A 12620-nucleotide genomic window follows, 5' to 3' on the forward strand; every position below is an offset into this window, starting at 1 on the left:
CTATACCACCAAATTCTTAGAGTTGTTATGTGGATCAAAGGAGATACTATTTCTATAAAAAATGCTTAGTCACAGTGCCTGGCACATAGTAGATGTTACATAAATGCTTATTCCATTCCCCTTCCCTTTTCCATAGGCAAGCAGTTGGTAGGTGTAAAAGATAGGTTTTGAAGACAAATTTTACTAATAAACTGGGATCTCACCAATCTACTCACTAGATCAAAGCAATCAATTAGTTGCCATTGATTAAGTGTTTATTAAGTGTCCAGCCCTGTCCTAAATACTAAGGAAGTAAATAAAAATTTAAAAACACATTCTTTGCTCTTGGAGAGTTCATAGAAAAACCTTCCCCAAAGTGCAAAGAGCCTTAGCCATTCAAAGTGAGGTGGTAGGGCTGAACTCTCTTCTTGACCCTGGAGAATAGCATAATAGAGTGGAAAGAACAATGACTCTGGAAGAAGAAATCCTGAGTTCAAATCTCACCTGTGATTCTTTCTACTTTTGTGTCATAGGGCATGCCACTTAAATTCTCGGGGCCTCAGTTTCCCCATATGTAAAATGATGGGGTTCAGCAAAGTGGGCATTGAGGGTCCCTTTCAGTCATGTCCAATCACCCTGAGCTAATTACTTTATTTCTCTAGGCCTCAGTATCCATATCTGTAAAATGAGAGGTTATATATAATAGCTGATACTTCAAAGTTTCCTTCCAACTTTGTGCCTATGTTTGATTATATAAAAGATCTTAGCAGTGGGAACCTCACTCTAAAACTCATCTTCTCCAGGCTGTACATAGAAAGGAATCAGAGGTACAGAAGAGTTCTTGAGGATTGATCTCTAAAATAATTTCATGTTTCCTCTGTAAGACTGGGAAACAAGGCCCTAAAAAGGGTAAACCTCCAACACAGAGACAGAGAGGAGGTACCTACTTACCTGTGGGCATAATAGTAGACACAGGGGTCAGGGGGCTCCTTATCAGTGCTACTGTGGTTCCTGGTGCTCCAGGGCTTTGGGAATGTGTGACTGGCTCCACACCAGCATTACCTCCTACAGGGGAGGGGAGAAACCAAAGCTCAGTCAAGTCATTATTAGTGGATTCACAAAGGAAAGTAAATTGTTGCTATTAATGGCTAAATCCAAAAACACATGGCTTCTCTGACTTTTCCCCACAGGGTAAATAAAATTTTTCTCTTCAAAGCACTGACTCACTGATGGACAATCCCCATATATATTTGATTTAGTGGAATCAGAATCCCATAATTAAGAAGAGGAGAATCATTTTAGCACAGGGACTGTGAAACTGCCCCTCCCATGGAGATGAGGAAGCCTGCAGAGATGACACTAATTCAACAGATATAGCACTAAGGAACAGTCCCTACAGTGGCCCAATGGAAGGCTAAAGAGAGGAAGGACCTGGGAGGAAGACCCTTCTCCTTAGAAAGACAGAAACCAACCCTCCCTGGACAGACACGCCCCATTTCTTCCAAGGCCACACCCCAATTCCTTCCCTGGGAAGCTTATTTAAAATATGCTTACTGGGGAAGAGGCTGGAAGTGGAAGGCACTTGATCAGAAACAGAGGCTGTGCCTGCCTTGACACTGCTGCCCTCTGTGGTTGTGTCAGAAGGACTGGGAGATGCTGTTGTGCGAAATTCCTGTGTGTTGGCTGGAGGCAGGGTGATAGCTGGATTTGGTGTTGCCTGTGGGTTTCTCTCTGACTCTAGAGTCAGGCCAGCTGGCCCTGGGTCCTCCAATGAATTAGCAGCCTCAAGGGAAGCTGTGCTTGTCCAGGCCTTGGGGGTACTTAAGCCTGGCCCTGGGCTCAGAGATTCATGAATGGGAGTGTGAGGTTCTGTTCCTAGTGAGGGTCCATCTCCTGTGGTGACAACCAGATTGGGAGAACTGACTTCTACTTGTGATGAGGAGCTGGCTGTCCAGGGTGCTAATCTTGACACAGTTTCCACATCGACATCCATGCTGCTAGAAGCAGTGACATTTGGTAGTGGAGAGACAAAGGTCACAGTAGGAGCAGTGCCTACTGCATCACTGGCCTCCAGGGTAGATATACTTTGACTTTGAATATTCAATGGGAATCCTGCCTCACTCTTCTGTGGGACTTCAGTGATGATCAGTGGGCTTTGAATTTCAGACAGCTCAGCCTGGGTCACATCATCAAGACTTGAACCAATATCAAAAGGAGTCGCTGTGGTCACTGCTGGCCACAGGGAGGAAGGGCTTGTGTCTCTGGGAGTCACAGCCTTAGAACTTTTTTGAATCTCTCCTAGATTTGTAGCAAAAGGAATAGATGATCTTCCTTCAGCTCCTGTGTTGATCCTTGGAGGAGCTAAAGTGCTACCTTCTATCACTTTTGCTGTAACAGTATTTTCTCTGATCTTTGTGGTAAAAGTGTTCACAGAAAGTGTTGAGTCTTTTTCTAATGCTCCACGTGGCTCACCATGAGCTGTTGTCCCCAGGACAGCTGAGTCAGCAGAGGTGACCAATGAGCCTCCAGGACAAGTGTCTGAGAGCACTGGGGATTTAGGAGTGGTCAGTGGGGCATCTGTGTTATTCTCTACCACTGAATTTAGGAGCTCATGGCTAAGAGTGAACACACGGGGAAAGGGAACAACGTCTATGATTTTTGTGCTGGAAATTAGGTGCATGGAGTCAGTCCTGGGGGGAGCTGGTCTCATGTTCTTGGTCATGGGGGTAACCTTAGATGAGGTTATAGTAGTTGAAGAGTGTGTGCTTTGCCATGTAGGAGTGCTATCTGTCCCAGTGAGGGTGAGAGCCCCAGCTTCAGCTATGGTTGATGAAAGAAGGACTATGCTTTGTCCAGGGAGAGTCACGGGCCTACTTGTGGTGGTAAGATGCAATGCTGAACTCACTTGAGAATCTGGGCTCATGGAAGCCATGGAGGTATCACCCATCATCTTGGCTGGGACAGACTTAGTTGTATTTTCCATGGCCAGTGGGAAGTCTGAGGTCTTCTCTAAGTCTCTAGTTAAGATTTCATAAGCTAAAGTCACCTGTGGAGTTGAGCCAGGAGTGGTACCTGACATGTTCAATACACCTCCCATAGTAGCAGCTGAAGACCCAGGAGGTCCAGGCAAAGAAGGGGTCAGCAAAGCACCTGTGCTCTCTTCCATTGTGCCCAGTAGATTTTGGTTAGGAGTGATCTCAGGATGGAGAGAGACCCTGTCTGTGACCTTGCTGCTGAAGATGACACTTATGCTGTCAGTCCCAGGAACATTGGAGCTCTTGTCTTCATCCTTGTAAGTAACCCCTGAAAATGTTACAGGAGATGAAGTAGAGAATTTGGATGGCAACATGGATATAGGATCAAGGCGATTCATGGTAAGATCTGTAGCTTCAGCTGAATTTGAAGACCATGGAACCACTGTTCTTGTACCAAGGAGAGCCCCAGAGATGCTGCTGATAGACACAGCAGGTGCTGGTGTAGTCAACACCAAGTATGAGTCTGTCTCTCCTCCCAGCCTTGTCCCTGTAGTACCTGTGGTGTGGGGTGGAGAGGTATAGACAGCTGGCTTTGGACTGGAGCCTTCCACAGGGCTTGACATGAGGTCAGCAGTGCCCCCAGAAGGATGAAAATTGCCAGGGATGAGTGTGCTGATATCTGACTCTGTAGTGGTGCCGGGTCTACTGGTCTCCCATTCTGGGGTGATGCTGGGGGCCAAGCTATTCTGTAAATGTCCACTTTCTCTGCTGCTAAATTCAGTCACTGGTCCAACAGAGAATGAACCCTCAGCAGAGGTGGGCTTCTTAGGCTCCGGAGTGAGAGGTTCAGCTGGGCTTGTCCAGACTCCAATAATGGCAGTGCTTTTTCTACTCCCTAAAGAGGGTGAGGGGATAGTTCTGGAGTAACTAGTCCCTTCACTTAAATTGAGCAGAGAAGTAGAGGTCATGTCAGGTTGAAAAGTTACTCCAGGACCTGTGAAGAATATGTGCTCCCTCTGGCTTATTGCAGGGGTGTCTGAATTCGCTGAGAAGGTGCTGGACTCTGTTTTATCTTCTGCTGGTCCTTCTATAGGCAACAATGGGGTATTTGTGTCTTCTCCAGATGGTGTTGGAATAATGCTGGGAGCAGTGGAAGGTAGGGCATCTGAGCCTGGCTCTAGTGTGGTATGTCTCATTGACAAGTCTGGATCTGGTGTGGTTTCTGTGGCACTTATGGCTGTTGGAAATGAAGAGAGAGGCACAATCGAGGTTATGTCAGTTCCTGGGGCTGAGACAGCAATACTGAAAGAATCAACTGGAGTGGGCCATGGAGTAAAAGGGGTACTGGAACTCTCTCCAGGAGATATTTCAGCTACAGGTGTATCTTCAAGGGGTAGAGAAGAAATTGTCCCAGATAGGCTGATGTTTAAGGGAGCACTAGAGCTACGGCTAGCTGTGGGTTCTACTGAAGTCATGGAAAGTGAGGGCCTTGCAATTGTCATGGTGATTCCCGAGGATATCTCAGATGGAACTGAGTTTTCAGTGGGAGAGGACATAGTTCTCCTGTGTATCTTAAAGATGAGGTCACCTGTTCCAGTGGGTGCAGTGAGAAGTGGGGCTTGAGTGGCTGTGGCTCTTGGAGTTATATCCATGACACATATGTCTGTTTCAGTGTCTGAAATGGAATCTCTCCCAGTAAAGCCAATTATAGGGATACTGGTAGAGTCTGTTGGTTCTCTTCTCTGGTCAGATCCACTCACTTTCTTCAGTGTCCCTGAAGTCTCAATAGAGAATCCCGTGACCAAAGATGTTAGTTAAAGGTAGTTAAAGAGGTTGATGGGGGAAGTTTGGAGTCATTAGGACAGAGATCCCCAGAGCCTGTGAGAATTTCATCCTTCCTGAGAAGAGTAACCAATCCCTAACCCCTGAAATTAGCACCTTCTCCCTGACAAGTTCTTTCAAAACAAAAAGACTGTGACAATGATTAGGATCTACTTCTGCTCTAGGGTGGCCACCATGAGAAAGTATTAAATAGGATGAGACTGATATAGAGATGGATCTGTCCTGTCATCAGGCCCTCAGATGAGATAGGGATCTGTAACTTTTAAATTACTCCACCCTACTTAAACCTTACTTTAGGGGAAGCTAAAGTTGTAATCTCCTGATTGAACAATGAAGGTACTTAGTTCTCACCTTATAGTGAAGCTAGAAGGTTAAGCTCAGTCTACTTTTAGATCTTAATACAAAAAGGTGTTAAGTAACTTTAAAGGTGTTAAGTAACTATAAAGGTTAAATTAATCAACGAAGGTCAAGTAACTAATAACAGATGAACTTAACAAAGAAGTTTTAATTAACTCAAAAATCTAATCAAAGGAGGTGAGAACTAAAAGTATGGGCAGTCCTGGTGAAAGCCTTTGATGTAGTTGGTAGATGTGAAAGATTAGAGGAGGAGACACAAGGGTGAAAGGTGTATATATTAGGGATTTTTCATCTATAAACAAAAAAACACCTTCTTTCCCTGGAAAGGTGAATCTGGATGATCATTTCCTGTGAGCAGCCTGGGCACCACAGTTCAATCCTGGAACTCAGCCTGGAGGAGCTCACTCAGACAGCTTCCTTGAGATGGTCTCGTGGTGAGTGATAAGACCGACTTCCTTTTCCCTTGGGCTCAGGGAGGTCCCTTTGGCCAAGGCCTTTAACTCCTGCCTGGCTCAGCCTGAGCCAGAGCAGTTTAAATTAACTTTCCTCTCCCTCTCTCTTCTCCTTAATTCCTTCTCTCTCTATTAATTTAAATCACCATAATTTCCATCTGACTTGGGTATTTTATTATTTGGGATTTTCCCTGGTGACCAAGTAATTTACATTTTAAGTCAGAACTATAAAATTATCCTTACAGTTGTGAATTTTAAAACTACTCCACCACCCTACTCTCAAGCTGTACTTTAGAAGATATGATTTAGCTCTTTCCTGATTACTAACAATGGAGATACTTGGGTTAACAGAATCAAGTCTTGGGAACTATATATTTCTCCACCCTACTCAGTTTAACAAGGTCAGGATGCTTGCACCATACTCAAAGATTTTAATTATCTGAGGAAATGGCCTTCAACAGACATGTGCTGAAAAAGCGGACACAGCCCTGGGCTGTCCTATGTCAAGCTAAGCTATCATTGGTACAGATGAGACACAGGAAGGTGACATAAAACCGTCTATATATGACATGTCACTGATTCTCTTCTCTCTTTTTCCCTGGAGAGGTGACTCTGGCTGGCAGCATCCTAGGCTTTCTGACATCTTGGAGTAGTGGCAATTATTTGTCTGGGTTTGGAGCTGTTTTTCCTTGAGCTGATTCAGGTTTGGGCATCTTGGCTGAGCCCTTTTGGAGTTCAGGCTGGTTCTTTCCTCCTTCACACTCCAAAACCTTACTTTCTAGCTCTCCTAATCTTCCCACCTGGTACTAGCCAGGTGGGAGGAATCCTACTCCTTTTCCTTCTTCCTTCTCCTTGATCTCCTCCACTATATCAATTAAATCACCATAAAATTTCCAGCTGACTTGGGTATTTTATTATTTGGGATTTTCCCTGGTGACCAATTAAATTTAGATTTTATGTCACAACACTAAAATTATCCTTTCAGAATTTCATGCTCAGACAAACTGCCTGACGTATACCTGCTCTGGCTAAATGGACAATGAAGTAGAAGTAATCATTTGTTAAGACTCAGCTACCCTATTCAGGGTTTTAGGTGCTGGGCATACATAGGCAAAATCATAAAAGAAGCCTGTCCTCTCGTAGCTGACTCGTATCATGGTATATTATATGTATACACACAGAAATAGACAAAATCCTCCACGAGCCCTTCTTCCAAAGGCTGGTATCACAGCATACTTCAGGACAGAAAGTAATGGGACAGAGGAAGTTGCCAGGTCTTACATCTTAATGCCAAACTCCCCCAACAGTGAGTGTTCTATTCTCAGACTATGAAGATGAATCCATATCATATCTCAAAGCTGGAAAAGAAGGGCCCAGGAGCAAGGATGAATAACAATATAATAGAAAGAAAGAAATAATATTTTACCCATGGCACCTAGGGTGGATTCATAGGTCAGGAGGCCACTGGTCACTGATGTCATGTCTCCTGGCTCTCCATGGTCTGGGATATAAGTGATGGGCCCTACAGCAATCTCATTCCCTAGAAGAATAAATGAGAACATATATCTCAGGAGTTGGGGTAAAAAGGACATTATGTTGTCCCCTTATATTCTGAAGGAAACTCCAAAATATGTACCCTCTTTACTTCATCCTTCATCCAGCAGAGAATCTCTCTAGTACTCCCATTTTCTCATTTTTTTTCAAACTCTCCAGATCTAATGAGAGCTTTCCTACTTCCCCATCTGGAAAAAGCCTTCATTTTATCCACCTTTCCCTGAGAGCTATCATCTCCTATCTCTCTTCCCTTTTGTGACTGAAATCCTTGAGGAAGCTCTCTATAAAAGGTGCTTTCACTTCTCTTCTTCCTACTCTGTTTTTAACTACAGTCTGGTTTTCAAAATCATTCAAGTGAAATTGTTCTCTCCAATGGTATTAACAATCTCTTAATTGCATAAATCTCTCAATGGCTCTTTCTTCATCCTCATTCTTCTTAAGCTTTCTGCAGCCTTCGATACCATCATCCTATTCTCTTTCATTTTTATAACAAAACTCTCTTGGTTCTCCTCTTACTTGTATGACCACTCTCTTTAGTCTCTTTTGCTAGATTCTTATCTAGCTTAGGGGTGTATGGGGTGCTCAGGGAGGGGTAATATCTCTGGTATGGATGGCTTGTCGTGCCCTTCTATGGAAGCTCTCCAGCCACTGACCCTCACCTGACAGCCAGCTCTCACTTGTGGCTCCTAATAGCTGCTAGCATGCCACACCCTGGGCAATGGCTTCGACAGGCTGGCTAAACCTTGTGAGAGTAGCCATCGGGTCGATGTCGACCCCTGGTGAACTAAGGCTTTGCTCACCCAGAATGTGAAGACTGCTTTGGTGGAACAGGCGGAAGAAACCAACAAGAAGGTTCAATGGCTGAGATGGCGATGCAGCAAGGCACTGTGGAGTGCTTAGGGTGTGATGGAGCACAAAAGACAACACGGCCATGCAATGCAGCTGAGGAAGTCTCCAGGTGTAACGACTTTTCGTGCCAATGGACCCAGGCTTCCAACACCGAGAGAGTGGGACTGTCTCTGTGCATTGACTTTTCCACTTAAATCTTCATGCACAGGTGTCTTTGTGCACAAAAACGCACAAAGACAATCGTCATCCTCGGTTCGAGAGACAACCAACATATCTAGCTCATGAATTAATGTAGGTGCCCTATAAGGCTTTGAGCTGGGCCCTTCTCTTCTTCTATAAGATTTCCCTCAGTATTCTCATAAACTATAAGATTTAACCATCATCTCTATACTGATGATTCTCAAATCTGGTCATTCATCCCTTAACCTCTATGGTGATCTCCGGACTTACAACTGCTATTGAATAACTGCCTGTTGGAAATTTTGAACTGTGCATCTTGTAGACATCTTAGCCTCAACATGTCCAAACTTAACTCATTGTCTTCCCCTCAACACCTTCAACCCTTTCTAAATTACCTATGGCTATCCAGGATATCGCTGTCCACTCAAATCATCCAGGCTCACAAGCCAAGTCATCATTCTTAAAAAACAAAAAAGTCTCATTTTTTCTTTAATGGAAACTCTAAACCAGAATGGCAAGAGGTAGGCAACCAGGTCATTGTTGACTGCTTACCTTTCTCACCCACCATATTCCAATGAGTTGACAAGATCCATAGATTTTGCTTTCATCATATCTCTCCCATATCCTCTGTGTCTCATATAACCCTGTAATTGCTCTGGTATTGGCCTCATGCCTTAACTATTGCAGTACTTTTCTATTTGGTCTCCCTGTCCCAAATCCCATCTCACTCCAGTTCCATTCAACTGCAAAAGTGCTTTTCCTAAAACCTAGGTCTGACCATGTCATTCTCCTACTCAATAAACTTCAATAACTCCGTATGTATTGCTTTAAGGATAAAATACAATACCCCATTTAGCAATCAAAGCCTTTCATGACCATCTCCTCCTTTTTTTCTGTTCTTCTTATATCTTATTCCTACTTGCCCTGTAACCCTCTCCTTTCTCTTCCTTGCACTCACTTTGCGATCTCAATTCAACTTTGGCTATACCAAATTGAATATATTCCTACTGTGTTGCACCCAGTTACTTTATATTGATACTGCAACTTCAAGTGGGAGTGGGGTTTGGGGGAGGATAGAGAATGTATTTTCAATATATTAGCTCACTCTGGGGAGGGGCCATTCTCAAGTAAAGCTCTGCTGTATAAACACAATGGCTGCAATTTTTATGAATATATCCATACGTCATGTTGTAATATTTGATCTTTGGAAGAAAAATCTGGAATACTTTCCTCATTTCCCTGAGTTTCTTCAAGTCCCTGCTAAGAGCTCCTCTGCTTCTTAGGTGATCCTTCTAAATTCTAGTGCCCTGCTTCTCTTGAATATCTCCAACTGATCTTGTTTTTAGAATGTGTGCACATTGTTGTTGTTGGCATATTGTCTCCCCAATTAGACTGTCAGCTTCTTAAGATTAAGGGTCTTTCTTCCTATACCCTGTGCTCTGCAGAGTGTGGGGAAACAGAGCAGACACAATGAATGGTATTCAACTCACTGACACTGACATTGCCTAAGGAAATTTTCCCTATGTTGCTATTATTCTACAGGCTCCATATATGTTAGATTCAATACTAATCACCACAGAAGGGTCCTTGTAGCTCAGGGACCAGCAGAGTGTGCTACTATAGAGAGATGAGGGATCCTGAAATGCATTTACTGACCCAACAGGTGTCATACAAGGTCTTAAGTATACCAAAAAAAGCTCTAAGAGGGAAATGGGAGGGAAAGTGATTTCCCCTGAGATGTTAAGCTCTCCTCCCTGGACACATGTGACCCCCATCCTCCAGTGCTAAAGAGGAAGCCTGATTCAAGCATTCTTCCTTAGATAGAGCTAACAGGCACATGAGCAAAAAGAGAAGTTGTCTCTGCCCTAGCGCTGCTGCCTTCTGTACTGTGGGAGCTGGGCTCAGAGAAGCTGATGTCCAGCTTTCCTTTGTGCTAGCTGGGGTCAGGATGATAGCGAGAGTTAATGTTTCTCCTGAACTCATCTCAGACTCTACTGTCAGGCTGGCTAACCTGGAGTTCTCCAATGAGGAGGTAGCCCCAGGTGAGCCTGTGCTTGTGGAGGCTGCCCAAAAGGTAAAGGCAGAATGAGGCTTGGCCACATGATGTTGAGTTCCTTTTACCAAGGACTCTTTCACCAATAGGGGTGGCTTGTTTCCCCCTGTGATGAGGGCCTGGCAGTCCAGGAAGGTGAACTTGATACAATCTCCATATCCATGCTATAGAGGCAGTGATGTTTGACAGCAGAAGGATCCTGGTCACCACAGCACTGATCTTCACTAGTGAAGCAATGCTGGCCTCCAGGGTAGCTGTGTTCTGATTTTCAGACTCCTGGTCAGCTGTCCCTGGTGCTCAAACAGTGACTTCAGAAAACATTTTAGAAACAAAGGTACCTAAGCTAGTCTGTACTCCCATTGAGTTCTCAAGTCACTTAAATTGTGCCTTCATGTTTTCAATTATAAAATGAGGATAATAATAGCACCTCCCTCCAGAGCCTGGTACATAGTAGATGCTTAATTAACCCTTTCTTCTTCTCTACTACTAACTCCTCTTACTCCGCCCCCCCCCCCCGTACCACCACTGTTTCTCAAATGTCAAAACTCAGTAACCAGAAAAGGGGGCCCAGGATAGATGCCACATCAAGTCATAAGTTGAAAGGTAAGCATATTTTTCATATGATGATGATAATAAAATGTAATACTTTTAGATTTGCAAAGTATTTTACAAATTTTATCTCACGTAAAAAATCAATTAACCAACACTTATTAAGCACCCACACAAAGCCAGGCATGGTTCTTGGTATTGAAAACATGGAGACAAAAATAAAACATCCCCTGCCCTTGAGAAGCTTACAATCTACAAGGAGAGTTTATACAATGAGTCCTCATGGACTTAGAAATTTGTCCTAGGAAAGGAAAAGAACACAGACTTCACCTGTTATACAGACATTATAAAATCCTCTCTTTAGTTTTATACTTCAAATCCCTTACCTTCAGCCTAAACATGGATATCCTAAACATGGATACTAAATATCAGTTCTTAAGCAGAACAGTGGAAAGTTCTAGGCAATTGGGATCAAATGATTTGCTCAGTGTCACACAGCTTGGAAATGTCTGAGGTCAGATTTCAACCCAAGATCATCGATTCTTCTGGATCTCTTCCACTGAACCAGCTAGCTTCCCCATTCCCTTTAGTTTTTAAGCTCTCCATTAATGTTATTCCCCCTCCAGAAAGAGAACTGATGAATTCTGAGTGCAATTTAATTTTTTTTACTTTTGTTGTTTTCTCTCCCCACAACATTGTTAATGTTGAAATGTTTTGCATGACTTCATATGGAAAATGGGTATCATATCTCTTGCCTTCTCAATAGGGGAGGGAGGTAAAAGTTTTTTTTTTTAATTTTGCCTAATTTAATTCCTTCAATTTCTTTTTCTTACCTTTATTCCTAAAGCCATAATTTCTAATATGATGTTAAACAATAGTGATAAAGGGCCATCCTAGCTTCAACCCTAATTTTATTGGGAGACTTCTAAGTTATGCCCATTTGTGATAGAGGCTGGCACCAAAGAAAAAGTGCCAGGCTGAAGAGGGTGTGAAACTGATCACCTTGACAGGGGAGGGGCCCCAAGGGTTTCCTAATTGAAGGAACTTTCTGAAGAGAAACCTGAGCAGAATTTACCTCAGCTCCTGTTGCTCAGGGGTGAGTCAACCTGACTTTTTCTCAGGGGGCTTAGACTGCCAAGACCTGAGTTCCCCCCAAACTCAAGGAGGGAGGTGAAAGGACCCCCTTTCCCTACTTTTCTTTTCCCATTCTTTCCATGCTAGTTATTCTTTTGTATTAGCTGATTGAGTTGACATTAAAAAAAGTCATCTGTTTCTCAAGCTGAGTGTGAGTGAACAGACCAAGGGGAGTTCCTTTGATCTCAAGTAGTAGAGGGGGGACAAGAGTGAATCTGGGAGAGCAGCTTTAGCTAAGGAGGGAAGGAAGCAGGGGGAAAATCTTCAAATCCCCTCTTCTCTCTTTGAGCCAACCCTAAACATCACCTATATCCCTAAACCCCATTTTGAGAAGTGGGGGGTTATCCTCTCTTCCCCCTCTCTATAATGAAAGGCTCAATCCCTTGGGTACAACTTAACCCCTCTTTTTATATACACATTGCAGATGACACTTGCTGATGGTTTTAGATACTACTTGGCATTTTAAGGAAATATCCATTCATTCCTATGCTTTTTCTTTTTTATTTAACAGGAATATGTTTTGAATCTTGTCAAGGTTTTTTTTTTCAGCATCTATTGAAATTGAAATATTGAAATAATCATGTATTTTATATTAATTTTGCTATTGATCTGGTCAATTATGCTGATAGTTTCCCTTGTATTAAACTCGTCTTGCATTCCTAGTATTAATCCCATTCTGGCCATGGTGTATGGCAA

General features: G+C 43.3%; 1 protein-coding gene across 4 annotated transcripts in view; it reads right to left on the reverse strand.

Moving 5' to 3' along the window:
- Positions 1 to 12620, reverse strand: part of LOC103092690 (mucin-16-like) — an 84972-nt gene that overhangs the window by 15910 nt on the left and 56442 nt on the right. For 3 of the 4 annotated variants that reach the window (XM_056820574.1, XM_056820573.1, XM_056820576.1), the window contains exons 17-19: positions 7032 to 7145; positions 1534 to 4191; positions 931 to 1044 (exon numbers count right to left, since the gene is read on the reverse strand). In XM_056820574.1, coding sequence (XP_056676552.1) covers positions 931 to 1044; positions 1534 to 4191; positions 7032 to 7145 — 2886 coding nt within the window. The remainder of the gene's footprint in view (positions 1 to 930; positions 1045 to 1533; positions 4192 to 7031; positions 7146 to 12620) is intronic. The other variant, XM_056820577.1, reaches the window with a different exon arrangement.

Source organism: Monodelphis domestica, chromosome 3 (assembly GCF_027887165.1).
Source record: "Monodelphis domestica isolate mMonDom1 chromosome 3, mMonDom1.pri, whole genome shotgun sequence".
In the NCBI taxonomy this organism is placed as follows: Eukaryota; Metazoa; Chordata; class Mammalia; order Didelphimorphia; family Didelphidae; genus Monodelphis; species Monodelphis domestica.